At 57.0% G+C, this 27,346-nt stretch overlaps 2 protein-coding genes across 2 annotated transcripts; both read left to right on the plus strand.

The window, feature by feature from the left end:
* The first annotated feature begins 1,170 nt into the window (after positions 1-1,170).
* On the plus strand, positions 1,171-18,715 carry PPP6R1 (protein phosphatase 6 regulatory subunit 1). Its single transcript, XM_056135766.1, has 24 exons — positions 1,171-1,458; positions 8,212-8,444; positions 9,526-9,712; positions 9,787-9,924; positions 10,014-10,079; positions 10,670-10,782; positions 10,863-10,976; positions 11,188-11,350; positions 11,441-11,593; positions 11,678-11,812; positions 12,192-12,256; positions 12,342-12,457; positions 12,533-12,618; positions 12,729-12,818; positions 12,897-12,994; positions 13,774-13,831; positions 13,909-14,063; positions 16,611-16,738; positions 16,830-17,004; positions 17,095-17,165; positions 17,244-17,325; positions 17,577-17,660; positions 17,742-17,813; positions 17,900-18,715. Exons 2-24 carry the CDS (start codon positions 8,218-8,220, stop codon positions 17,901-17,903), a joined length of 2,580 nt encoding a protein of 859 aa, XP_055991741.1. The 5' UTR covers positions 1,171-1,458; positions 8,212-8,217; the 3' UTR covers positions 17,904-18,715.
* A 452-nt stretch (positions 18,716-19,167) lies between these two features.
* On the plus strand, positions 19,168-21,116 carry TMEM86B (transmembrane protein 86B). The gene is made up of 3 exons (XM_056135807.1): positions 19,168-19,428; positions 19,684-19,933; positions 20,356-21,116. Exons 1-3 carry the CDS (start codon positions 19,378-19,380, stop codon positions 20,736-20,738), a joined length of 684 nt encoding a protein of 227 aa, XP_055991782.1. The 5' UTR covers positions 19,168-19,377; the 3' UTR covers positions 20,739-21,116.
* Positions 21,117-27,346: the final 6,230 nt, after the last annotated feature.

The raw sequence follows: 27,346 nt of genomic DNA on the forward strand, positions 1-27,346 counted from the left end.
TCAGAGAGCAGACCTCAAAGCTGGAGGGTAAGATGGCCGTGTTAAGGGAGCAAACCGAGGACCTAAGAAAAAAGAAGCTTCATCGGATTCTGTGCTCCTCGCACTCTGCACCACAGAGTGCAGTGCAGCCCAATGAGGCCTGGAACTTGGGTTTCCTGGGTGAGGCTGGCCCCTGAGCACATGGATAAACACAGCGGGACAAGATCTTGAGCCAGGCTTGATCCAGCTGGGCTTGATCCAATTAGGCTTCTGCCTTTCATTATGGGCTGCTCTCTAGCACAGCCCATCCTGGGAATTCCATGCCTCCCTGGGCCAGGAGGTCACACTGTGTGCCACACCTGTTGGCATATATCCTCTGGAGCTGGAGCACAGGCATAGCTGGAGCCAGAACCCACACACTGTCAAGGCACCTGGTACTTGAATTATGTGCATCACGGACATGTGTAGCAGTGACACAGACCAAGACCATAAGCGAAGCCTGCAAGTGAGGGGCGGGAAAGAACTGGCAGCCGAGAAGGTACTCAAACAGGAGTCCCTGAAGTGAAGAAGCCAGATCTTCAGGTTAAAAAAAAAAAGTCACTCCCTACAATTGCTTGGGAAGATGGGGGAAACTGAGGTTCAGAGCCATGGGGGCGCTTAACAGATGTTGACCCAAAGTGGGGGGCAGGACCCTCGTAGCCATTGTCGGATACTGTGTAGCAACTGGCTATGGTGAGGTCCAAGCCCGTGCCCGGTCCTGGAAGTGGGATGAAGTTCTCACTGGCGATCAGAACACCTCGACGGCCAGGCTGGGCTGGAGAGAAGGCCCGGCCGCGGGGTCGGCCAGCAGAGAGGAAAGGGACTCCTGGACATGGCTCGGGGCGTCCGGAGCGGTGTCGGAGCAGGGCGAGCGGGGCGCAGCGGCGCCTGCGCACTGGCTGGGCTGGCGTCCCCGGGAGAGGCCGTTGGCGCGGGTCAGCACAGGAGCCCGGGTGGGGCGTGGCTCCGGCGGGCGCGTCGCGGAGCCTCCGGCGGGCGCGCAGGCGCACCGTGGAGCCGCGGGAGGCGGGAGGGCGGGACTCCGGCGCGCCGGGCGCCCAGAGGATTGTGGGATCGTGGCGACGGGGCCGGGCGGTGGAGTCCCTTAGGCGACTGGAGCGCCGCGTCCCGCGCGCGTCGGGGCGAGAGGCGGCAACGTGTGTTCGGCGTCCGTCGGCCGCTGCTCGCCGGTGCTGCGGAGGCGAACGCCTGCCCCGGGCGCTCCGGGCTGGCCGCGGGGCGTCCCCGCCGAGGGCCCGCGCTCCTCAGCTCCGTCCGGCGCGCGGGGACGGACCCCCACGGACCCGACAGCCTGAGCCCCGACGCCGCCGCTGCCCCCGCGTACCGGGCCCCTGAGGAGGGCCGGAGCCGCCGGCGGCTGGGCGGGGGGTGGCGCCCCGATGAGCCCCGTGTGCGAGGAACCGCCGCCCCCCTGCGCAGGTGAGAGCCGCGGACCCCTCGCGTTGCCTCAGCTCTTTCGCCTTTGGACCTTGCCCTCGCCCGGGGGGCTCCCCACTTTCGTCTCAGTCCCCTCGGTGTCCCCCGGCTCCTTCGTCGTCCCGTCCGCTCCCCCAGACTTTTGACTTTACTCGCTGCCGCCCCCCACTCTCAGTCTCTTTCCCCTTCAAGATCCTCAGTCAACTCACGTGGTTTCCCTCTCGCCCACTCCTCCTCCCCGGCTCTCAGTGCTCTCCCCCTTGGCACCCCAAGTTTCTTACTCTTCTCCCTCCGCCATCCTGTCTCCCCGCCGCCCTCCGCACCACTTTCACCGCTTCCCCGCCGGAACTCCGTCCCCTGCCCTTACCCCTGTCCCCCTGGGACCCCCAGACCTCCCTCATCCTCACCCCGCTCCAGGGCCCCCACCTCCTGCCTTCACTCTCGCCCTTTGGGGACCCCCGCTTCTCGGGACCCCCAACTCCCCCCTCTCACCCCTGGCCCCCCAACCCTGCCCCCCAGCCGCCTCCCTTTCTCCTTCCCCTTCCCTTTGGCCTCGTACCCCCACACCGTGGGCCCCCAGTGGCTCCCACACCCTTGTTTACCCCACCAGGCCCTCCTCTGTCCCTTGCCCTGGACACTCCCTGTCCCCCTGGGCTCCCCACGTTAGTCCAGGGTCTGTGCATGGGGGTGCGCCTCTGCGAGGCTGCTACAGCAGGCAGCAATGTGACAGTGAGCCTGGCTAGGGCTGCCCCAGAGGACCAGGACTGGGTCTGGGGGACCTGGGGGGACCTGCCGGGCGAGTGACTGTCTGGGACGGACAGTGGGGGTGACAGGTGAGAGTGGAAGAAACTTGGGGTCCTGACCATGTGCTCGCTGAGGGGGTGGTCAGGTGGACTGGGGGCGCTGACCTGGGCCTTGTGGAGTGCCTGCTTCAGCTCGTGTGTGCAGCTGCCTGACTGGCACCATTGGTGTTGCTGGAGGGGAGGTGTGGTCTGTGTGGTTCTGGGGGGATAAGGGGGGCACCCCAACAGCTGTTTGTGAGCCCACCCACTGCACGATGCGAGACACCAGAAGTGCTCCCGGATCTGCTCCTTTTAGGAATATTGTTAGGGTCGAGATTACTTGTTGCTGTGGGTCAGGAGGGCAACTGTTTCCTGGGAGATGTTTGGCAGTGATGAGAGACCAACCCCCAAATGGTTGTCAACTGGGCGGCCACTTGGGATGGCCCCTTATGGCCCCGTGTTGGGAGGTGCCTACTTCAGAGGAAGGCTCGTTTGGGTAGTTGGCATGGCTGGGCCTGGTCTGCTCTGAGGCTGCCCCTGAGCTCTGCGTTCCTGCCCTTGGAGTTCCTTTGTCCTTCTGGTGTTAGCTTTTGCTGGGCTGTCCATTTTTCCCACTGGGGGAAACTCAGGCCTCTGTCCCACTCTCCCCCCTTCATGTATGGTTAGTATCTGAGCAGTCACTGTATTGCTCTGAGCTTTCGCTTTCCTAATTCAACAAGTCCCTTGCCCAAGATCTGGCCTTAGTTAGATCCAGTGGAGGCAGGTGACAAGAGGGTCAGATCCCGCTACAAGCTCCCTCTACTGTGATGGGGTGAAGGAAGCTGTGGAAGCAAGGGAGCAGTCCTCTGACATAGGCGGGCAGGCTTGCTGGAGGAAGTGGTGTCTGCACTGAAGTCTGAGGGACCTAGGAGGAGCTAGTCAGACTTAGCGGGAGGGAGGGCAGAGGCGAGGGCAGGTGCGGTGGAGTGTTGTGTGCCATGTGGATTGCAGCAAGGGTAGAAGTTGAGGTGAGAGGGAGAAGCCCTGTTGACTGGCCAGGCTCCTGCAGGCCCCCCTCCTGGGTGGGGACATCCCTCCTTTCTGGAACTGGAGCCTCTGTTCCAGGCCCAGATCTGTTTGCAGGAAGTACTATCTTATACAACCATGAGGTACCTCAGGTGAGCCCAGGCTCAGTGTGGGCACCAGGCCCTTCTGACTTAAGATCACACCAGAACTGCCTCTGTTTTGAAATGCCTTTTAGCTCTTTAACTTTTTTCCTTTAAATCATGATTGATCCTGAACCATGAGCATTTAAGCCCAGACTCCTCCTCCAGGAGTTCTTGACCATGTCCCAAGTCTCTTCTGCTCTTCATTACGCCTGGCCCTGAACTAGAACCAGAGCTGCCAGCCCTTGCCCCCCAGGAGGTGCCTGGGGTGTCCCCTAATTGGAACTCCCTCCCCCTACAATCTTTCCTGAGCCATGGGAAAGCTCCAGTACCTCCCTTTTGTGGCCTTGGCCAACTCTTCTCCCAAGCAGGTTTCCAGTTCCCTACCTTGCCAGGGTTGTGCTTAGTTCTACAGCTGGCATAGGGACAGAGTTCTGCGGCTACTATTGTCTGGTGTCTGATCCTTAACACTTAGGATTGGACGTTCCTACCCCTTCCTGTGTTCATCTGTGTCCGGGTCAGTAATGCAGATGCTGGGGGTGTTAGAGGAAGGGGGCCTCACAATCCTTTGACCCAACCAATGACCAGTTCTCTGTGGGTTCTGCCCTGTCCAGAGCTTTCTCTCTCCTGTGTCTCATAAGAATGGTGAGTGAACTCTTGACTGTGGGTGAAAGTGGTCAACAGGCCTGACACTGGAGTCTCCCAGAGGCCTCTGCACCCTTGACCTTCTCTTCCGGGTTCTTCAGGGCTGGGGCAGGCATAAAGGATTGGCCCACAGGCTCTCTGGCAGTGGAGCTGTGTTTGGACTGCTGGTGGCAGTGGCAGCAACACTGGGGATGGCTATGGGGGCGGTGCAGTCAGGCCCAATCTGCGCTCAGGCGGGAGCAAGGGCTGGCAGTCTCCTGAGGAGCAGCGCAGAGCAGCTCAGCAAGAAACCAAATGGTGGTGTGGAGCTGGCTAGGCCAGAGGTAGTTTTCATTTCTAATGGCTTCCTTTCTCATTACAGTTTCCCCTTCTTCCGTTTGCAGCCAGTCATGGTTTTCAAACTGTTGCTAAAACCAGTGGTAGTCACTTCCGTTTTCTTGAAGTTTGCTAAAGTTGCAAAGCGTGGGGGTGGCAAGTGTATGTCAGAGTACTTGAGTAACCTGAGTCTCTTGGGGCACATGGGGGGGTGGTTACTTGCCCTTTCCCTCCTACCTGGAGGTGCCCAGATTTTAGGCCAGCCTAAATTTTAGCTGGCCCCTTCTCTCCTGCCTAGAGGTACCTAGGCTGACCTCAGGCCTCAAGGACAGACCGAGGGGGGTCATACCCGCCACCATCTGCTGACTTGATTCCTCCCTACCCATCTTCTCACATGTGTCCTCTTCTTGCCAGTGCCATGCCCCATTTCCTGGCTAGGACCCTGGGGTTCCAAGTGCTTGGACCCTGGTTCACCCCCCCACTGAAAGAGGACAACCACTTTTCTATCTGATTCCCAAAGCTCCTGACAGTTTCCAACCGAAGTGTAGAAAGGGCTTGAGGCTGGAGTGAATTGAGTCTGGCAGGAAAGGGTTTTTTCCCTTTTTGTAGTTTCTTGCATTTTTTTTTCTGTATTTGTGTCTTTGCTCTTTTGAGTTCTTTGCAAAGTGATGCTTGTAAGATACCTGCCAATGCTCAGTGGCTTTTGATCCTGGCAGCCTCTTCTGGGGGGTAGGAGGTGCTATTCAAGGTACTGAGGCCCCTGGACTCCACCCCCTATACTTTCCTTAACCCTGCCCATCACACCCTGCTTCTCTGTAAGGCTTTGGCAGGAATTCTGTTGGACCTGCTGTCTGGAGTATATTGGGTCATCGTGGGGGCATCTGGGGTTTTGTGGTGGGGGTGTCGCTGTGCCCTCTAACCAGGGCCTTCGGAGTGTTTGGGCATCAGCTGTGAGAGTTGCTTTCACCTGGCATCCAGACAGCAGGCCCTGTGGTGTGTTCTGTGCTAGGTCTGCTCTCCCTTGTCTCGCTGTGCGAGGAGATGGGGTGCCCTACAGTGTGGACTCCACAGGCCTCTGTCGAGTGGCTTCCCTCTGTCCCCAGACGGTGGGGATGCCCGAGCTGTGTGGGGAATATGCTAGTACCAGGGAGGGGGAACCTGGGTGTGCTCTCCAGGGCGGAGCCTTCACGTGCTTCAGCTCTGCAGGCAGCTGGCATCCTGTCAGCTTGGGGTGACTTGGGGTGACTTGGACGCCGAACAGGGTCCTGTCAGGGCGGCCTCTGGTTTTGTTTTTGGTAACGGTTTTTGTTGAGATAAAATTTATACTCAGTGCATTTCATGCATTTAAAGTGCACAGTTCAGTGGTTCTAGTACACCTTCAGCTTTGGGCAACCATCACAATAGGCTGTTTTAATTGAGGTATAATTGACAAAATCGTTTACTATTGATTTTAGAATTTTTTTGGTGTGTGTTTGTGTGTGCCCTTTCCTGAAAGGAATGCCTGTGCCGTCTGCAGCCACTCCCCTACCCGACTCTAGCTCCTGGGAGCCACAAATCTACTTTCTGTCTCTGAGGATTTGCCTCTTAGTCCATTTTGTACAAACGTAGTCAGACTGTGCTCCTCGGTCACTGGTTTCATTCACCAGCTCTGGTGGCTGTTTGTGTCTGCCATGGAGAGGTAGGTCAGGGGAAAGCTAGTCCCTGGTCCACCCGGATCAAGAGCACACCCACAATCCCTCTGCCCCCAGGCCCATGAGTCGTCTTTGCAACCTTGACTTTCTCACTTGGCCCCACTCCTAGATGTGTCTCTTCAAGAGAACGGTGAGTGGTATCCCTCCAGGGTCTAGGGTCTGGGCAGAAAGAGAAAGGGGGCACCTGGGCTCTATAGAGGGAACTGCTTGATTTTCTCTGATAGCAGCAGTCATACCAGCACATGTAGTCAGATCAGGCTCTCCTCGCTCTCCTCCGAGACCCATCTGCCTGGTGTAGGGGCCCTAGGTGTGGGGTGAGGGGTGCCCTGGCAGGCCTGTCAGCTCTTTCCCCTGAAGGGTTGCGGGGCCTGAGGAGATGGGGTCTGCAGGCAAATGTCTTGCTGCTGAAATCTGTGTACTTGTGCCAGCCTCTGTGCCAGGTACTCACAGCACCCTATTAAGGAAGGTTCTGTCTGTCCTGCCTCCAGTGCAGGCACTTGTTCTGTATGTGTGTCCTGAGTGCATGACACATAGAACCAGTGGATGAGGGTGGGCTTGGAGACTGCTCTGGGAGATGGATGCTTGGCAGCAGATGAGAGGTTGAGAAGGAGCCAGTTTTGGGAACATCCAGGCCAGGGAACTCTGAAGACACGAAGCTGGCCTGGGGTATGAAAGCGATGGAGTTGCAGAGCAGACCTGAGGGGGCTCAAGGTGATCAGGAGGCCACTGGGCCCTGTGCATAGGACTGCGTGTGACTTGGAATCAGACTGGTTGCCTGTGAAATGGAAAGGGGAGAGACTGGGGCCCTGCTGGGGGACTGGCCTGCAGTCAGGAGAAAGGACTGGGTTTTAGTTAGGTTAGGGACAGACAGTTATGGGTTGTGATCTGGTCCTGGGTGCAGCCTGCCTCCCGCAGCTCAGAAGTGTCTGCCGAGTAAAGTACTGCACTTGGCGCAAGGATAGGAAGGTTCTGCTGGGTTGATGGGTGGTTAGTGGGCTTGACTCCCAACCCCACATAGATTGCAGAGGGAAGGACAGTTTCCTCCGTGCTCCTTAGTTTCTTTGGCTGTGTGGTGGGCTGGTATCCTGTGGGCGGTTATGGCTTTGTGGTCCAGAAAAGAGTGTGGACACTCTTAGGGACCAGGTGTGTCTGGAATGCTATTTGGGGATCACCCCTATTCAGTTTGGAGGCATCGCCCTCCTGTACGGGGTTTGGGTGTGGTGTGCCCTGGAGATAGCAGTGCTGGTGCTGGTCTGGAGCATGAGGCGGGAGCAGGGAGGCTGCAGTGGGCAGACAGGGACACTGGAGTTGGTTCTGAATGTGGAGAGGAGGGAGCCTTTCTAGGATGTGGTGGCAGGCATGGGTTTTGCTCCTGGTTGTCGCAGTTGCCTGAGAGGGATGGAGGTTGGGCTCCGTGCAGCCCAGGGAGGTATCCTCCCAGCCACCCCTCTGAGGTTGGCCACCCTGACCATAGGCTCACCTGCAGTGACAAGGGAGGCCGCCCTGGTAGTGGCCAGCTGCTCCCTGCATGGTGGCAGGAGGGTGCACTCAGTAGAGGATGGGTCTTCGCATGTTTGGAAGAGGCCCAGGAGCGTGTCCCAGTTTACTTCCACCACAGTCACCTCTGTCTCTGGCTCTGAGGTGCCCAGGCTGAGTGTGTGTGGCAGGGTGACCAGAGCCGGTACTATTGGCGGGAGCTGCGAGTTTGTAGGAGGGGGCACCACAGCATTGTGTGGGGTTTGGTGCCAGTGAGGAGCCGGGGTGCCAACTTGCAGGTGACGGAAGGCAACTCAGGGGGATGGGCTTTGTCCTCTTCCCTGAACTGGTGCTGGCTGGGGAGAGAAGGTGGGGTTATGTTTGTGTTCATGTGTAAGTGGCGTCCAGGCAACGGCCACAGCCTGGAGTTACAGCAGACTTCCTCTGCCCACCACCGCCTTGCACATGGCGGGGTGATTGAACAGGCTGGCAGGCCCAGGGCCTGGCCAGATGTGGAACCAGGACTGAGTCACTGTTCAGTGTTAGGGCGCTCCCATCCACACACAGGTCATCTTGGGGTTTGCTGGACAGTAGGCCATAGGGGTAAATTTTCCTCTTAGATGATTCTGTAAGGTGGGTAAAAGGCCGAGGTTGAGATGGGGGAGAAAGCAGATCTGGGGCCAGACAGCCTTGTGCTCCCAGGGCGCCATGTTTTGGAAGTTTGACCTGCACACAAGCTCGCACCTGGACACGCTGCTGGAGCGGGAGGACCTGAGCCTGCCTGAGCTGCTGGACGAGGAGGACGTGCTGCAGGAGTGCAAGGTTGTCAACCACAAGCTGCTGGACTTCCTGCTGCAGCCGCCACACCTGCAGACCATGGTGGCCTGGGTCACGCAGGAACCCCCAGCCAGTGGCGAGGAGAGGCTCCGCTACAAGTGAGAACAGTCCCTGTCCCTGACTGCCCTGTAGCGAGGCACCCACTTAGAGCACTTTCACCAGCCCTATGGGTTGAGGCTGCCAAGGCAGTTTCCTCCCCTGGCAAACCCACACAGGCCAGTTGCTCTCATTCTGCTTTTCCCCCAAGTCTTTTGGACCACACCTGGTGATACTGGGGGTTACTCAAGGCTCGGTGCTTGGGACCAGGGTGTCACCATTTGAGCCCAGGGGTTCCTGTATGCAATGCCTTTGAGTTCTCTCTCTGGCCCTGGTGTTCTAGCTTTGGAAAGCAGTTTGGGTGAGAGGCCTTGGGGTGGTTTACTGGGAATCCCCTGGTTCTAGACAGGTGTTTGTCTGCCATTTTCTGGTAAAACCTTTGTTTTTGGACCCTGACTGGCATACTCATTGCTGTGGCACCAGACACTGAGGGCACAGCTGTCCTCTCTGCCTACTCTCAGCATTCCTTGGACTGGGTGTACCAGGGAGAAAAATATGGTCCTGGGTCACGCAGGAGTCCCCAGCTAGTGGTGAGGAGAGGCTCCTCTATAACTGAGAACAGTCCCTGTCCCTGACTGCCCTTTGGGACTGACCACAGGATTTTACTCCAATACTGGCCCTGAATTGCCTGTCCTGGTGACTCCCTCCTTCCTCGTACCCCCTCACACTGAAGTGCCTTGTGCTTTCTGGGGTACCTTGAGTTTAACTGGGCTTGGTGAGGCCTGCTCCTCATTTTGCCATTTGTAAAATGGGATTCACTCAAGGACATACCAGCAACTGGGTACAGTGAGTCTTCATTTTGGACTCTGTCCCCTGATGTCCATCTATCTAGACACCTTTCCATCAGTGTCTTCCATTAGTTTTCTTTCTCCTTTGCTGACTTCTGATGTTCCCCTGGCCCTCTTCTGCTGTCTGGGGTGTCCCACTCTGAGAAGACTTGGTGGATTCTGGCTAGGTGGCTGCCATGGAAATCCTTAATGATGCTAGGGGTGGGACAGGTACTGGATGGGATCCAGTTCTGAGCCACATTCCATGCCCCCTGCCTCTTCTGGGGGTGACAGCCCTTCCCTTCTGGTCTCCTAGGTACCCCAGCGTGGCTTGTGAGATCCTGACTTCAGATGTGCCACAGATCAATGATGCCCTGGGTGCAGATGAGGCCCTCCTGAACCGGCTTTACGGCTTCCTGCAGAGCAGTGACAGCCTCAACCCGCTGCTGGCCAGCTTCTTCAGCAAGGTCATGGGCACCCTCATCAACCGCAAGACAGACCAGGTGCCTGCTCTCCCCAGGGCCCCGGGCTGCTGGGTGCAGGCCGCTCCGTGTGTTCTAACAGGCCTTGTTCCCAGCTCGTGTCCTTCTTGCGGAAGAAGGATGACTTCGTGGACCTGCTGCTGCAGCACATTGGCACCTCAGCCATCATGGACCTCCTGCTGCGCCTGCTTACCTGCGTGGAGCGGCCTCAGTTGCGGCAGGAGGTGGTCAATGTGAGGATGGGGCTGTGGGGCGGGCTGCGGGCCATGGGGCGGGCTGCAAGAAGCCCAGGGCAGTGACCCGGTCCACCTCCCTTCCTCAGTGGCTCAATGAGGAGAAGATCGTGCAGCGGCTGATCGAGCAGATCCATCCATCCCGAGATGACAACGTGAGTGCTGTCTGCATCCTCTCCCCACACCCTGTGCCTGCCTCCTTGAGACATGAAGGAAAGGGCGCATTTGAGATCTTTGAGGCAGAGGGGCGAGGAGTGTCAGGCACTTGGGTCCCCATGGGACAACTTTAATTGCTCTAAAAGGATGCGGCCAGCCTGCCAGCACTCACTGCCTGGTCTCGCTGCCCCCTTCCCCCCAGGGCCTGGCACACTCCATTCTGCTGCTGTCTGTGGAGTTATCTTTACTAGGGATTCTGTATAAAGGAACCCTCTACGGGGGGTCCTGTGACAAGCCACTACCATCGCACCAAGCTTGGGTGTTCGCTGATGCTCTGATGTAGGCAGGCACATCTGCTGTTCTCACAGACTGGTTGTGTGTATATCTGTGCACAGGGCAGGCCCCGTGGGGGTCTCCTTTCCAGGAAGCCCCCGGGCTCCCCTTCTCTTTGCCATCTTCTACTCCACTGAGGGTGCCTTGTGTCCCTGCTCCTGTGTCCTTGAGTCATGATCTCCCTCTTCTGTCTGGGGAGAGGGGTTCCAATGCCAGGGTGTGGGCCAGGGTCCTCAGCTTTCTTTCTCTGCCCCAGCAACATTCCAACGCTTCTCAGTCCCTGTGTGACATCATTCGCCTGAGCCGGGAGCAGATGATCCAAGTCCAGGAGACCTCAGAGCCTGACCAGCTGTTGGCCACACTAGAGAAGTGGGTTTGCAGGGTGGAGCTCTTTCCTGGGGTCCCTGGGGCCTGGGCCCTCCCCCCTTATCTCTCCCCTCATCCTCCAGGCAGGAGACAATCGAGCAGCTCCTGAGCAACATGTTGGAAGGGGAGCAGAGCCCATCGGTCCTTGTGAGTGGGGTCCAGGTGCTCCTCACCCTGCTGGAGCCCCGGAGGCCAAGGTGAGCCCTACCTTCACTCAAGGGGTGTGGCTTCCCCACATGGTGTCTCTCTCACAGTGGCTATGGCACACTTGTCATCTGACACCAATTCTGAAAAACCTGGTGGAGTCAGCCACGTTCACCTTGTCCCAGTGTCCAGGGACCCTCCTCAGAGGTCTCCGCTCCTGGAGAACAGCTTCTCCCTCCCTACTGTGCGCATGTCCTACTGCAGGTCAGAGTCGATGACCATGAACAACTTCTTCAGCAGCGTGGATGGGCAATTAGAACTCCTCGCCCAGGCGACCTTCGACCACACTGCATCCTGCACAGGCGCGCTGAATGCCCTGCGCCCTCGGCTCCGTTGCTTCCACCGGATCCTGCTCGAGCCCCCTGAGGTGGGCCTGTTGGAGGGAGGGGGTCCCTACAAACCCCACTGTCCTGGTACTACCAGGGGCACCTAGAACCTCCCCTCTTCGTGCCTGCAGCTAGAGCCGCTGTGTACAACATGGGGCAGCCTGACCCCTCCTCTGGGCAACACTCGTCTGCACGTGGTGAAGCTCCTGGCGTGTGCCCTGAGCGCCAATGATGAAGCCCTGACCCAGGAGCTCCTGGCATTGGACGTGCCCAACACTGTGCTGGTGCGGGGAGTGGGAACTGGCCTGGGGCTAGGTGGCGGGGGCGCATAGGGTGGGCCTCTTGGTGCCACCTGTACTCTCTTGCAGGACCTCTTCTTCCACTATGTATTCAACAACTTCCTGCATGCCCAAGTGGAGATGTGCGTGAGTGCCATGTTGAGCACCGTGCCTCTTTCTGATGGTGACCCCGACACTCCCACCGCAAACCCTGTCATCAAACATGTGAGCCTGTGACTGAAACGTGACTTGGGTGCCATCCATTTTACAGACAGTGCTTTCTGGGGGCTGACTGCTGGATGCTGGGTCTCATCACTGGGCCTAGCCTTAAGTGGCTGCTGGGAGAAAGTGAGGGTGGCATGTGAGGAAGGAGCTCACGTCCCAAGGTGGGGGAGCCCCCTGGAGGGAGCATGGGATCTTGGAGGAGCTCAACAGAGATGGAGTTTCACTTGCTAGAGTGGGAGGTGGATTTTGTGATTTGGGGGGTTGGTTCTATATATTGAGGTGAGCTCCGTGGGCAGAGGCATGGCAATGCACAATGGAGGGTGACAGGGTGGTTGTATGCTTGGAATGGCCAGCCCCAATGTGCCCTGTTGGCCCACAGCTGCTGCAGCAGTGCCGCCTGGTGGAGCGCATTCTGACAGCCTGGGAGGAGAACGACCGTGTGCAGTGAGCAGCAGGCCTTCCTGTGGGTGGGGAGCGGGGGTGCAAGGGGAGCAGCCTGGCTCCATCTGTAGCCTCCACTTCCTACCAGGTCCGGGGGAGGCGCCCGGAAGGGCTACATGGGCCACCTGACAAGAGTGGCCAATGCCCTGATGCAGAATTCCGAGAAGGGCCCCAACGCCGAGCAGCTGCGCCAGCTGATGAAGGGTAAGGGCTGGGGCTCGCCCAAGGGCCGGGCCAGGCCTCAGAGTTGCCTCATGTCCTGTCCGTCCTTGTACGCAGAGCTGCCAGCAGAGCAGCAGGAGCAGTGGGAGGCCTTCGTGTCAGGACCACTGGCAGAGACCAACAAGAAGAACACGGTGGACCTGGTGAGCCATTGGCCATCTCCCTGCGGTGCCAGACCTGTTCTCTGCCTTCCCACACCTGAGCCACCTGCCTGTACCCCCTGGTTGGCCCTGAGCTTGTTTCTTGCCCCCAGGTGAACACCCAACACCTACACTCCTCCAGTGATGATGAGGATGAGCGGCTCAAGGAGTTCAGCTTCCCAGAAGAGGCAGTGCTCCAGCAGGTGGGCTGGGGCTGGGGCTGGAGGGGTGCCTGCCTGCCCATGTGCCTGCCCACTCAGCCTGACTGCTGCCCCTTACAGGCCTTCATGGACTTTCAGATGCAGCGCATGACCTCAGCCTTTATCGACCACTTCGGCTTCAATGACGAGGAGTTTGGGGAGCAAGAGGAAAGCGTGAAGTGAGTGTGTACTACGTGGGATCAGGCGTGCCCAGTGGAGGGTGCTCTCTGCATTGGCTTATGACTGTCCCTCTTTCCAGCCTCCTCAACCAGCTCTTACCTCCTCAGGGTCTGGTCAGGACGCCTGTGGGGTACCACAAGCCTGCACTCGCATGGGGATGGGCCCTCTTCTCCCCAAAGAGGCTTGGAGCCGTGAGCGTTTTCAGACAAGGAGAAGTGTCACTTCTTGTTTGAATTGGTTATGCAATGGTGTTTTGAATGTTGATCTCTGGTTATTCTCGGGAACCTCTGCCTTTCGAATTTCCTGCCTGGGTGATGCTAATGCCAAAGAAAAAAGTTCAACTTTGTAATAGTTCATAAGTTTCCCAGGTAGTTTGTGAAAGTGACAGGTGACATCGCAGGACAGGCTGCTGAATGGGTCTGCGGACCCTGGTTCAGGCAGTCTGGGGATGCACTCGTCCCACCAGATCCACAGGGAGTATTGTCTGAGCTGAAGACATGACGCTTCGATGCTGGCGCCAACCCAAAAGACTGTGGGGGTGGGGCACAGAGGCTTTCTGGCCACTGAGGAGTTGTGTACTGAGGCAGGGCATCATCCTATCTGCCAGAGATAGGAATGGATGTCTCGGGGATTCATTTTCTCTGCTCTGTAAACTCCCTAAATGGGTGGGGTGTGCCTGAGCACTAGCTTCAGGGAGCAGTTGAATGGGGATATGCGGGACTTGTGTATCCAAGAAGCCAAGACAGCGCCACCTCACCCTTGTGCATCTCTCTTCTAGTGCACCTTTTGACAAGACGGCCAACATCACCTTCTCCCTCAATGCTGACGATGAGAACGTGAGTGCTACCCTCTCTTCTGCTAGGGTGGGGCTGTGGGCATTGCCGCCTACCCACTTTCACTCCTGCCTCTGCAGCCCAACACCAACCTACTGGAGATTTGCTACAAGGACCGCATCCAGCAGTTTGATGATGAGGAAGAGGATGACCAGGAGTCTGATGAGGAGGATGGAGCCTGGCAGAGCAGCCAGCTGGCTCTGGAGGACCGCCTGGGCCAGCCCCCTGGCATTCGGTGAGTGCCCTCCTGCTCCCCAAACACTTCAGCTCACCCTATTGTGACAGGATGACTGACATCTGTTGTCCCTCCAGAAGATGGTTAGATGGTCCATCAGCTTTTCCTTCCTTACTCTGGCAGGGCTGGGCAGGGGTGTTATGTAGCAGTCACACTTGCATCGTCACCACTGGCAGCACAGTTGGTGTCTCATCGATTCCTTGCCCTGTCACCACTGGTAGCATAGTTGGTGTCCCATAGATTTCCCAGCGTGAACAACATCTCAGGGCCTGTCATTTGGAGTCTTTGTACCCTGGGCTTCTTGCCTGAGGCTTTGCATGTTGTGCTCAGTGACTTCAAGTAAGCTTGTAGGTCCATGCACCCGAACCTGTGTGGGGGAGCTTAACACTGTGACCTCCGCCTCAACACTCTCCTTTCTGACAGGTTTTGCCCTGCCAGAGATAAGCTTCGTTCTCCTCTGCTTAGTGGGTTTTTGTTTTGTGTGTTGGGTTTTTGGGTCACAACCAGCAGAGTTTGGGGCTTACTCTTGGTGGGACCTGAGGGACCCTATGTGATGCTAAAAGTTGAACCAGGGTCAGCCACGTGCAAGGTCAGCAGCCTCCACTTTCCTGCCATTCTTTCTCAGGCTCTCAGTGCCCTGTTGGAGTGGCAGGTCTCACTTACCCTCTGTTGGGCACGCAGTGACCCATTGTTTTTCCTGAGTGTCAGCATTGGTGCTTCAAGTTCTCTGATGGGTTTTGACTTGCTTCCTCTCCGTGGTGGGTCTTCACTTCATGCTTTGCCTGTGGACAGCCCCTTGTCTCAGCACTCATTCCCTGTACCTGCCACTCTTGGTTCTCACATTCCTGTCAGTCCATTGGATCTTGGGAGCCAGGTTTTGGTTTGGCCTTTTTGCATCCCTTGTGTCGTTTCTTCAGGATGCCCTTTCCTTTTCTTTAGGGAGGTCGAGAGGAGGGTAGACCCTGCAGTGCCTGAGGCTTCCTCCTGGAGGTTACTTGAGTAGTGCTGGGGCACCAAGGTGGCACTGGGGATTGGACCTGGGGCTCCAGTACATTTTAAGGCTCCAACCCTTTTTTTTTCTTCTTCTCTTTCTTGGGTCACACACAGCAATGCTCAGTGGTTACTCCTGGCTCTGCACTCAGAAATTATTTCTGGTGGTGCTCGGGGGACCATATGGGATGCTGGGAATCAAACCCGGGTCAGCTGCGTGCAAGGCAAAAACGCCCTACCCGCCGTGCTATCACTCCAGCCCCATGGCTCCAACCCTTTGAGTCCAGTCTTAACTTCTGTACTGCAGGAAGTTGAATCTTTCTCTTGCCACACTCCCCCCTTTTCTGAGATGATTTTGACTGTCTGGATCCCTTGAGAGGGAATGTTAGGATCTGCTTTGTCATTTTCAGCACTCAGTAGCCAGCTTGGGATTCTGAGAGGAACTGACTTGTCTCCTGGTCCACTGGCTTTTGACAGTGACTTGCAGTTTCGCAATACAGATTTTGTGCTCTTTCTAGTAGTTTTATTTATGGGCACTTAGAAAAATTACTTAATTTTTTTGGTTCTTGGGCCACACTCAACTATGCTCAGGGTTAGTCCTGGCTCTGCACTCAGAAATCACTCCTGGCTGTGTTCAGGCAACTGTATGGGATAATGGGGATCAAAACCAGGTCAGTCGCAAATGCCCCACCTTCTGTACTATTGCTCCAGCCCCGGGTACTCTGTTTTTGTTTGGTGCTGGAGTTGAACTTGTACGTCGCATCATGAGCATGCAGTCTGACATCCAATCCACCCAATCCTCCTGTTCTGATGTAGTTGTGAATGGAATTGCTGTAAGATTATTGCAAGTACTCAGGGGTTGGAGACAGGCTGCGTGCTGGGTCCTAGTTCCCATTCACACGTCTGCTGTCTCAGGTGCTGAACTCTTCATGGCAGCCAAAATGTCCTTGGTTTTATGTTCCTGCCTAATTTTTCCCCCAGTTCAAACCAGTGGGGTGAGTGGCTCCCAGGTCTTATTACTTGCCCGGGCTGGGGAGGGAGCATTGTTCTTATCTTGTGAGTGTGGTACTTGCTGGGGGTGCTGAGCTGCCCTTTTGAGGCTCAAGAATCCCCTCGGCGTTTCAGGTGGCTCAGAGTACTGACCATACCTGGCACGGCAGGCAGAGGTGTGTGCTGCTTTGTTGGGTTCCCAGAGAGCAACCCCTCCAGGCACCTTCTCTACAGCCAGCATTCATCCCTGGCCTCCTGGACAGTGGAGGGCACAGTGGGGACAGAAACAGAGGCAGAGGGGAATGAGAGCCCATTCGGGCTGGGGCTCTGTGGCCATCCTGGGCTCCCCTGTCTGGGACATTTCCTCACCTTTGTGTGGGGTGTTGACTGCCTCCAGGGTGCTCACTCCTACCTCCTGTCATGCCCTCATCCTGGGCACAGGCACTGCCCTTGCTCCAATACCCCCATATCTTTAATCATCTGGAACTCCTGGGGGCAAGGGGTGGACGGCTGGGAGCTTGGCCTGGTTCTTTCCAGCACAGCCGATGATAGGAGTTTTGGGGACAGGAGTGGAGGCAGCACAGACAGTGAGGAAGATGAAGATGAGGAGGAAGAGGAGGAGGACAGTGATGGAGGACCAGCTTTGGGAGAAGCCAGCCCCCCACCTTATGCCAGCCCTGGCCTTCAATCTTCAGGTGGGTGAACTTGAAGGGCACTGGCTAGGCACACAGGCCCTGTGTCTGCCTGCCGTAGGCTCACTTCTGTCCCACACCTTATTCTTCCCAGACCCCAGCTGGACAGCCACTTTTGTCCCAGTGCCTATGGACACCTTGGCCAACACTCAGGGTTCCCAGGAGTCTTACTCTGGATCCCCTGCCGCTCAGGGTCACCTTGATGGGTCCCATGCCCTCCCTGCCCAGAGCCCAGCCAATTGTCTGGCCCCCGAGGCCCTGCAGTTCAGGTGAGATGGGCAGTTGTTGCTGGGGCCCGCTCTCTTATAGGCGTGAACTCTAGCCCCAGGTCCCTTTTGGGCTGCTTTGCTCACCCACAGGACTCAGGAGTCTATACATGCCTCAGCACCTCAGGAAGCTCCAGTCAGTGGCAAAGCAGCAGAGCTTTCGGGTGAGTGAACCCTCAGGGAAGCCTATCCTGATGCACCTGCCCCTAGACCAGCCCCTGCTGAGTCTTGCCTCCCCGCAGCTCCCTGCCAGGCCTTGGTCAGCATCGGGGACCTCCAGGCAACCTACAGAGGGACATGTTCCACCCCTAGCTCTTTGGACAGGTGACAAGCTGGGGGCTGTGTGGTCTTGGGGCTGACAGAGAGTGGGCCCCGCTGTCTTCTCTAGATGCCTGAGGGCCAGGGCCCTGGCCTCCAGGAAGCACCCAGGGTTACTAGGGGCTTTTCAGAGGGTCAGTGGGGCGGGGGTTGGCTCTGGGGGGGATCTTTGGGCATGAGGGATGGGAGGGGGCCCCTGAAATTCTGGGAGAATGCTGAGTTGGATGTCCTGATTGGCACCCATCCAACCCCTGCAGTGTGACCAGAGACTCTGCTACCTCTGTCTCCCAGACCACAGAGGGCAAGAGCCCAGAACCCTCTGGGCTCCCCCCAGACCAGAGGTGAGTGTGGGCAGCCTTACAGACTGACTGGCATGTGGCGGGGTGTGCCAGGCCCTGACTACTTCCTGTCTTTCCCTTCAGTGCCCAGACCTGCGAGCCGCCTCCAGTGCCCAATGGCTCTTCCCCCGGTGGGCCGGTATCCCCGGGCTCCCAGTGAGTGGGCATGCCAGGGGCAGCTGGGGGGCTGTAGAGGACTGGGAGCATGTGTGGGTGTTCATGTGCTCTCCCTCTACTTCCAGGTAATGACCCGCCTGCCCTGGTGGCAGCCCTCTCTGCTCCTGTGTCCGCCTGTGTGCGGGCAGGGCAGGTCCCACGATGACCCCGTTACCCATCACCTTCGCCCCTCCTCCCTGGACTCCCAGGAGACTGGTGCCAGGGAGACACCCTCCCACCCCCACCCTATTTGCACTGAGACAAGAAACTCTGGAGCCCTGTCTCCTAGAATAAAGCTAGAGAGTGGCGTGGCGGGATGTGAGAGGCCTCTATTATATATATGTATATATATAATATATATACATACATATATTATATATGCATATATATGTACACACACACACACACACACACATGTGTCTGGGGGTACAGCGTGGCAGGAGGAACACCAGGCTGGCCAGAGGGCAGGCTACAGCCAGTAGGTGGCCTCTTTCCTGTGTTCTGCCCTCTGGTGCAGATGTCCATACCCACACTTGGCCTGGCAGCTCCTGTCCACTTGGGGGCCTGAGTGGGGCTGTGCCTTTGCCTAACCCCTTTGCCCTGACCCTGCACTTTTCAGCCAGCTGGGAGCCAAGGAACCCTGTGCCTGCCCAGTGACTCCAGGCTCGGGGTCCCAGTCCAGGGGTCTCCTGATGGCATTCCCCTGGACCCCAAGACCGAGAGCCTGCAGACCCGACTCGGAGCAGGCTTCAATTCGGAGTCCTTTCTCTACCTGAGGGCCTGGGGTCCAGCCCAGCTGCCAAGTGACCTTTTCCCTGCTCCCTGTCCCCAGGCTGGCGTGAGTGCGTGTTCGTGCAAGCTGCTTTGGTATCACAAATCTTAATAAAGGAGACCATTTAAGACTCTGCTTGTGAGACCTTGAGTTCGGGCACCAGCCAGGAACCCAGGCAGGGGGCAGCCTGGCCTGCCTGTGGGTTCTCTGGTGCTGGTGATCCTGCTCCTGGGGTCCCCTTGGTACATCAGGGAACGCCCTGCCTGTGGGAGGGCACGCCACCCTCCCACTTGCCAGCCAGGCTCCTAGTCAGTCTCTTCCCTCCACAGTGGAAAGCTCCAGAACCACAGTCTTGTCGTCATGTCTAGGGACCTTTAGTTGAAATGGCATCTAAGGCCGCTGGCAGGAGTGAGGAGATAGGAGCCCCGGGAGCAGGGCGCATGTGCTGAATTTTCCATCCGGCTGTGGGGTGAGCCGGTACCAACAGGGGTGACAGCTTCCTTGGTGCAGGAAGACATGGAGAGACCAGAGTGGCAGGGGAGGCTCCACACCCCTGCTGGGCAGTGGTCTCTGGGGGCAGCCACAGTCCTCATCAGCTGACGAAGGAGCCTTTGTCCCCATGCATACCTTATCAGCAGTGCCAGGCGGAGCCATCACCAGGCGGGCAGCATCCCAGGCCTGTTATCAGCCCAGAGTCCACAGGACACGCTGGGTTAACGTGTAACCACGTACCATCCCTCACCCCAAAGCATTCAGTGTCCAGAAGGCCCTAGCAGGGTTAACACAGCCAACATGGATGCCAGGAAAGAGGGGCTGTCCCGAAAGGTTCGCTCCTCAGCCCAAGTAAGCAGCCCAAGGTGGGGTGGGGGGGGGTGGCCTGGCTCTAGGAGACCCCGAGATGGCACCTGTGTCACTGGAGGGCCCGGCCTGGATGGCTTAGCTGGGGTCCCTGCAGTGGTGGGGTGGGAGACTGTGGGGTTTGGTACTCTGAGCCTTGGTCAGGAGTGATCCTGAGAATGTGAGATGGGAGAGACCGAGGCTCAGGCTGCACCGGAGTGTGGTACGGGTGCTGACAGCTCAGCGACTCCCTCTCGGCAGAAGCAGCCGCCTGTGTACAGGTGGCTCATCCCATTTGTGCTTGCCTGTGTCGTCTTCTTCCTGCTCTGGATTCCTGAGGACCAGCCGTCGGGCTTTAGCGCCCTAGTCAAGAGCCTGCCCATCTTTTGCCTGGTGCTGTTCATGCGGGCCACGGCTTCTCAACAGAGCTCCTGCACCTGCCTGATGGTGGCTCTTCTGTGTTCTGCCGTGGGAGACATCTGCCTCATCTGGCCGCATGCCTTCCTCTACGGTGAGTGACCGCCTATGACAGGTGCAGGAGGTGAAGGTGCTGTTCTTCGCTGTCTCTGATCCTGTGCTGGCCTGGACCACCTTCGCCCGGCCCCTGCCTCATGCCCACCTGGTGGTCACTGCCACCTATTATGCTGCCCAGCACTGCTCCGTCGCCTGTACAGCACCTGCCCCATCCAGGCAAGACAGGCTGGCCAGAGGGACCCCAAGTATGGCCCTTGGGGTGGGCGTGGGCATAGGCCTCTCAGCTGGCCAATATGTCCAAGGGGGACCATGTGAGAAGAGAGTTAGTTGGATGGTTGTAAACTGAGTCAGCTGAGTGCCCAGCTCTGGGGGACCGAGGTTATGATGACCTGGCTAGGGTGAGGGGGGTGGGGGTGCTGATGGGGGACTCACTGGGTGCCCTCACTCTGTCTCCTTCAGGTATGGGTGCCTTCGCTACAGCCCACCTGCTGTACATCTGGACCCTGGGCTTGGCACCACTGCGGCCGGGCTTGCTGCTACCTATTGGGCTCTTCTCTGTGCCCTACTCGGCCCTCCTGCTGCTGCACGTGCCCCCAGACATGGTGTTTCCTGTGATGGCCTACGCAGTCATCCTGGCTGCCATGCTGTGGCGTGGCCTGGCCCGGGGTGGTGTGGCCAGATGGGGGGCGCTGCTCTTTGTTGTCTCGGACTCTGTGCTGGCCTGGACCACCTTCGCCCGGCCCCTGCCTCATGCCCGCCTGGTGGTCATGACCACCTATTATGCTGCGCAGCTCCTGCTGGCTCTGTCAGGGGTCAGGGGCACGCATCTCAAGACCCACTGAGTAGAGGCACAATGGGCCAGAGGTACGCTTCCTCCCATCATGCCCCCTTCAGGACCCCTGACACCAGCCTGCCTGGGGCCATACCCAGGGGCATGGAGCTGGGCTCGGGGCTCCAGTGCTCCCATCTGCAGGCACCGGGCTATCAGGAGATGGCAGCAGAGTGTTGGGTGGATTCAGAACCTGGCCCTGAGTTCCAGTACCTTCCTTCACTTCCCATTTCCCATCCCAGACCCTCAGCCAGACTCTCGTTGGGGGCCTGCTAGTCTCCAGCCTGCCTCTGTGTCCCTTGGCCGCCACCAGCCTTGTCAGGGGCCAAGACCTAGAGGAGATACGGAAAGAGACAACCCCACCCCATTGTTTGGGTGGGGCCTGCTCAAGGACAGATAAAAAAATGACGATCAATGGCTGTTTCTGCTGCTTCCATGTCCCTTCTGAAGCTCAAGAAGCTCATTCCTGGGGCTGTGCCCTGAGTCTGATCACTGCCCGGGCCTGAGTCTTCCAAGTGCTGTGCCCCACTCACTCGCTGTGCTGTGTCCACTGCCCTGGGTCCCAGCACCACAGAGTCCTGACAGCTGGGGCAGGCACTGCAGTCTCTACATGGGGAGAGGCCGCTCCAGAGTGCACCCAGCTGTCCTGCATCTGCTCGGGTCCCTGGGCACCCAGACATCTGCTGGCTCGGGCAAGCCTCCATTCCATCCACTGTGACACTTTCTTGGTCCCGTCTCTTTCATAGGTCTGGGTGTGGGCCTGGAGAACACCTGGGGAACAGTGCATCTGACTCCTATACTCTAGAGGACCCGGGAACAGGGCTGAGGTGAGGGGACTAAGGAAGCAGGTGGGCAGTTGGCTGGGGCTCAAGGACTGGGAGGCACATCCAGGTCCTGTGGTCTTTGTCCCTGGCAGGCTGCTGCCTGGTCTCGTCCCAACAGCTACAGAGACTTCTTACCGCCCCCTGCCCCTAAATTCATGAAAAGTTAGAGATCAGGGCCAGGAGGTGCCCCAAGGTAGTAGGGCTTGACCCTGGTGGTCCCCTGAATACCACCACCTGCCCCAAGGGAAACTTGAAAGGGCCAGAACATGGCTCAGTGAGGGAGCACTTACCTTGCACCTGTGAGACCGATTTGGATCCAGAGCATCACCCACAAACAAAAGAATTAAAGGCACATCCCCTTCTCTTCCATTCTCCCCCCACCAACTGCTGTTGGGTCAAGGCCCTGGAAGTGAGACATATCCTGGGGCCAGAGCACAAGGTTGGGGTAAGGCTGCACAGGGGACGGGGTGAACCAGGGCAACCAACTGCTCTTCCAGCATAGCTGCTGGCAAGAGGAAGGTCAGGTACCCGAGTGGGGGCAGGGCAGGGGCCCACAGGGTGGAGAGCCACAAAACGGGGAGCCCTGCAATGGGAGAGCTTGGCGGAGATGAATGCATGTGTTCGGGAAGTACTGACCCGGTTTCCAGGTGATCCAGGGGACCTGAATTTTGGGGGCCTATACCAGGTGATACTCTGATAGCTCCCAGGGGTGCTCAGGAGACCAAGGGACTCTGGGAATCCAACCCAAGGCTCCCAACAGCACTCCCAAGTGGGCTGCTATGGTGGGGCTCCACCAGTAGGTGGAGATGGCTGCCAGCAGCGAGTTGATTCCTTGGTCCAGAGGTTGCTGGCATGTCTTGGGGCCAGAGGCATAATGCAGTGGGCGGTATTCTTGCCTTGCACATGGCAGACCCATGCTCCCCAGCACCACATGTGGTCTGAGGAGCCCCACCAGGAGTGATCTTTGATTGTTTTTTTGTAATGCTTTTTGGGTCACACCCAGCGATGTTCAGGGTTTACTCCTGGCTCTGCATTCAGGAATTACTCCTGGTGGTGCTCGGGGAACCCAATGGGATGCTGGGGATTGAATCCAGTTTCGCTGCTTGCAAGGCAACGCCCTACCTGCTGTACTGTCTCTCTGGCCCATGAGCATTTTGGGGTTTATACCAAAACCAATCTCCGCTATCTATCTATATCTATCTATCTATAATCTGGGGCCGGAGTTACAGTGTAGCAGGTAGGACACTCACCTTGCAGTCGTCCAGCTTGGGGGTTTGATCCCCAGCAATCCAGATAGTCTCCCGAGCCCAACCAGGAATAATTCCTGAATCCAGGAGTAACCCCTGGATCTGGACATCTGGGTGTGGCCCCCAAACAAGGTACCTACTGGAGAGAGTACAGGCACTTGTCTTTCACCACAGGGTTCCCTGAGCACCATCAGGACTGACCCTTGATGTGTGCAGGAAGGGCACAAGTTGTCCATGAGAACAGATACCCAGTTGGTAAGGGTGAGCAGCTGTGAAGCCCTGAGTTGAGTCCCTAGCACTATGCACACACACACATGATTTCCTGGTTTTTGGTAATGTACTGAGGATTTTTTGGGGGGGATGGCACACCTGGTGATGCTAAGGGGTTAGTCCTGGCTCTACACTTAGGAATTTCTTCGCGGTGCTCAGGGGACCACATTTTTTTTTTCTTTTTGAGTCACACCTGGCGATGCTCAGGGGTTACTCCTGGCTTTGCACTCAGGAATCACTCCTGGCAGTTCTTGGGGGACCATATGGGATGCTGGGAATCGAACCCGGGTCGGCTGCGTGCAAGGCAAACACCCTACCCATTGTGCTATTGCTCCAGCCCCTAGGGGACCACATTTAACACCTGGGATTGAACCTGGGTTGGCTGCGTGCAAGGTAAACACCCTCCTTGCTGCACTGTATCACTCCAGACCCAGACTGCACTTTGGGGGCTAAACCTAATGGAGCTCAGGGTTCTTTGGTGTGCTCTGGAACACTTTACTCTTGGCAGTGCCTGGGGGACCATAGGTAGTGCCGGGACTCAAACCCAGTTTATTTGTGTGTGGCCAAAGGCCCTCCCTACTGTATTGTCCCTCCTGCCCCGAGTCTTTTGACTGCAGTGGTGGTTATGCCATGAATTCAAGGGACAGCACAGGGCAGGGGTGGGCAGCAGAGAGTGGGAGGACACTTATATTAAATACCGCGGACCCAGGTTCCTCCCCATATGGGCCCCTGACACAGGAGTGGTTCTCGGGCACCTCTGGGTGTGGACCAAACCCAAAAAGTGACCCAGGGGATCTGTGGGAAGAGTTCCAAGGGGTGTTGTGTGCCTGAGATGCACAAGTCTTGAGTTGGATCCCTGTCCCCATAGACCCCAGCTCTGAATGTGAGGCCTTAGAACTGGGCTGGACATCAATGGAAATAGCTCTCAGTGCCCAGAGCACTTCAGGGGAACCCCCCAAGCCCTTTGGAAAGGACATGAATGCTGCTTTTAAAACTGGTGAGTAGAGGTCAGGGGTAGTTCAAAGGGATGATTACGTGCAAGAGCCCTGGGCTTGATTCCTGGCACCGCATGGTCCCCAGCTCTGCCCGATGGAGCCCCCCCAAAAATGTAGTGACTAAGTCTGGAGCCTAGTTTGCAGTGAGTGAACTCCAGTGTCCACTTTCTGCTTTCCAGAGTACATGTCACTACTGGGATACATTGAGCATAGGGACCTCTGCTCAATTTCACCAACTTCCTAGGATTTGATAATATCAATAATTAATAATCTATTGATCTTAATGTAAAAACATTAAGAACTTTTTTTTTTTGAAAAATAAAACAGGAACCAGTGATTTTCCTTCCCTTTCCTCATCCCCTCTTTCCTTCTGGAAGAATTCAGGCCATAGGCCCCCGGTGGGAGTGAGCAGTGTGTGCTCCCAGTGTGGGGTGGGAATTGCAGGTGCTTCCGGGAGGCGGCACCCATTGGGCTGAGGAGGGAGTTCTCCGGTTGAGGGGCCTGAAAATGGGGATTTCCTGAGGCAAGGGTGAGGGGGCAGAGTCAGGATGGAGCTGCGCCTGGAGGAGATGGGCTCAAAATGGTGCCAAAATGGTACCAAAATGCAGTAAGCAGAGCCTGCTGGGAAGAGGGGGATAAACCCGAGGAACAGGGTTTTGTGCTCAGGGTCCCCCTGGCAGTGCTTTGGTTACCCCATATGCAGCGCAGGGAATGGAATCTAGGCCCCTATCTGCAAAGCATGTGTTCAGCCTGTTGAATCCCTGTTATTTTTTTTAATCTATTTTTTGGAGGGAGAAATTAGGGCACACCCTCTCTACTCCAGGTTTATACTTCCAGGGTTACCCCTGTTTGGGGTTCAAGGAACCCTATGTGGTTACTGGGGATGGAAATCCGTCAGTCACACTCAGGCTGATGCCTTATCTGCTGTACTGTCTGAGTTCTCCTGAGGAAAATGTTCTGAGTCCATCCCAGTTCTCTGAGATGATGTTGCATGTGGTGACCAGGGCTTTTCCTTGGTTTCTGTGCTCAGAGATCACTCCTGGAAGGTTTGGGAGGAGGGGCGGTAAGGATCAAACTGGGATCGATGAGTCAGCTGCATGCACTCCTGTACTGTCTCCCCTGTGACCACCTTTTTTACCCATCAGTTCCTCTCTGGGTCTCTCCTAAAGGATGTGATCTCAGCTACAGCGTCTGCTCAGTGCATATTTATGACAACATTTGGGACAGCTGAAAAGGGGAAGAAGATGGACAAACACACACAGACACGCACACACACACACACATACAGAGACACGTACACACATTCATACACGCACATGCACAAAGAGAACTGTAACTTGATCTCCCCTGTGGAGATAAACACAAGGACAAGTTCACTCTGTGGGTGCCAGAGGTGGGCAGGACTTGGGCATTGGGTGTAGGATCAGGAGGTTCAGGCTTTGCTATTTGGGGGAGGACCACATTCACAGTGCTCAAGGCTGTCTCCTGGCTCTGCACTCAGTGCACTGTGTGCCATGTGGGGCGCGGGGCATTGAATCCTAGTCAGCCTCATGCAGAGTATGCGCCCTCCCTACTGTACTGTTACTGGCCTCAACTGCTTTTAGGGTCTTGGTAGGAAGCTAATAGTGAGAGCAGCCCCTTGGTCCCAAGATTGGGCTCTGCCTCCCTCTCTCCAGCTTCCACAAAGTGCTGCAGACATTGCCGAGCACATGAGGGAAAGGAGGATTACCAGGTGGGCCCGCGGGCAGAGGGAGACACAGGCACCCACACCTCCCGCTGTGGGAGTGGGGAGCAGCCACGCGTCCTACTGGAGGGGCAGAAACCCTAAGGCACGAAGCTGTCTCGTTCTCCTGTATTTCTTTCCATTCTTTACTCCCGATTGAGCCCTTGTCACTGCAGTGACTGGGGTCACGTGCTAAGCAGGTGCTCCCCGAGGTTCGCCCTCCTGGCCTTGGACACTCATGCCCTCCTCACCAGAGGGACAAGGCCCACCAGGGCACCCAAACATTCTTAGTTGAGGTGAATGTGGGGTCACACTTCTGTGGGCTCACACTCTTGCTGTGGTATATCTGGACAGTCAAAAGAGGGCTGTGGGCACAGGCTGGACATCGGGGACAGACTTGCATCTGTCGCTTGCAGGGCAGGTGCTTGGAGTCTCCAAGATATTCCTCCAGGTCCTGTGGTGACATTTTTGGGGACAGGGCACCCTGGTGGTGCTCAGTGCTGACTCCTGGCTCTGTGCTCAGAACTCCTGGTGGGACTCGTTTGGGGGGTTCCATTGGGGTGCTGGGTTGAGCTGGCTCAGCTGCACTCATGGCAGGTGAGCACCTTCCATGCTGTGCTGCCTCTCTGCCATGGTAAGGCGTTTGCAAATGTTTGTCACTTTTTCGTGGTGTTGGTTTTGCTTTGGGAGCCATTATCTATCTGAACTTGGGCTTCCACCTGGCTCTGTGCTGAGGGATCACTTAGGACTCCATATGGTGCCAGGGATCGAACCCTGGTAGGCCTTATGAAAGTCAAGCGACCTCCTCTCTGTGCTCCTGCCCCAGCCTGGCAAATGTTTGTTTTGCCACTCCAGATGGGGCCATCACCTCCAGCAGCAGATAGAGGGGAGTGCTGAGGAAAATGTTTTAAATCGATCCTAGTTCTCCAAACTTTACACAGCTCGAAACTGAGCATCAGAGGGGCTGGAGAGATAGCACAGCGGGTAGGGTGTTTGCCTTGCACGCGGCTGACCCGGCTTCTATTCCCTTTATCCCATATGGTCCCCTGAGCACTGTCAGGAGTGACTCCTGAGTGCAGAACCAGGAGTAACCCAAAAAGCAAAAAAAGAAAAAGAAACTGAGCATCAGAGACATGCCTTGCTCCTTAAGTCCCTACAGCTGAAAGGACACTGGCACCGTGATTCCCGAGACACCTGCAGCAGGAGAAGGGAGATGACGCAGTGGGGACTCTGCACCCCTCAACTGCGAGAGCATAGCCACAAAGCATGCCGAACTGGGGTGGGGGCATGTGGCCTCTCGTGGTGGTGTCTGAGGTCCCTAAGACCTCCAGCTGCCTGCTCATCTCAGTGATGTGGGAAGGGCCACAGCAGCCCACGGAGGAGGGATCAGGTCCAGGTGAGGCGAGGCTGTGTAGGGGGCTCCGAATGAGACCTTGGCATGACATTAGCACTGACCTCATGGTGGAGAGGGGTAAGGGGTCAGAGGACAGTGCATCTGGCTTGGGAGATGATGGCAGGGGAAGTGGGGGCTACAGTGAAGCTGCTGCTCTGTGAGAGTTGCA

This window comes from Sorex fumeus, unplaced genomic scaffold (assembly GCF_029834395.1).
Source record: "Sorex fumeus unplaced genomic scaffold, SorFum_2.1 ptg000122l, whole genome shotgun sequence".
Taxonomy (NCBI): Eukaryota; Metazoa; Chordata; class Mammalia; order Eulipotyphla; family Soricidae; genus Sorex; species Sorex fumeus.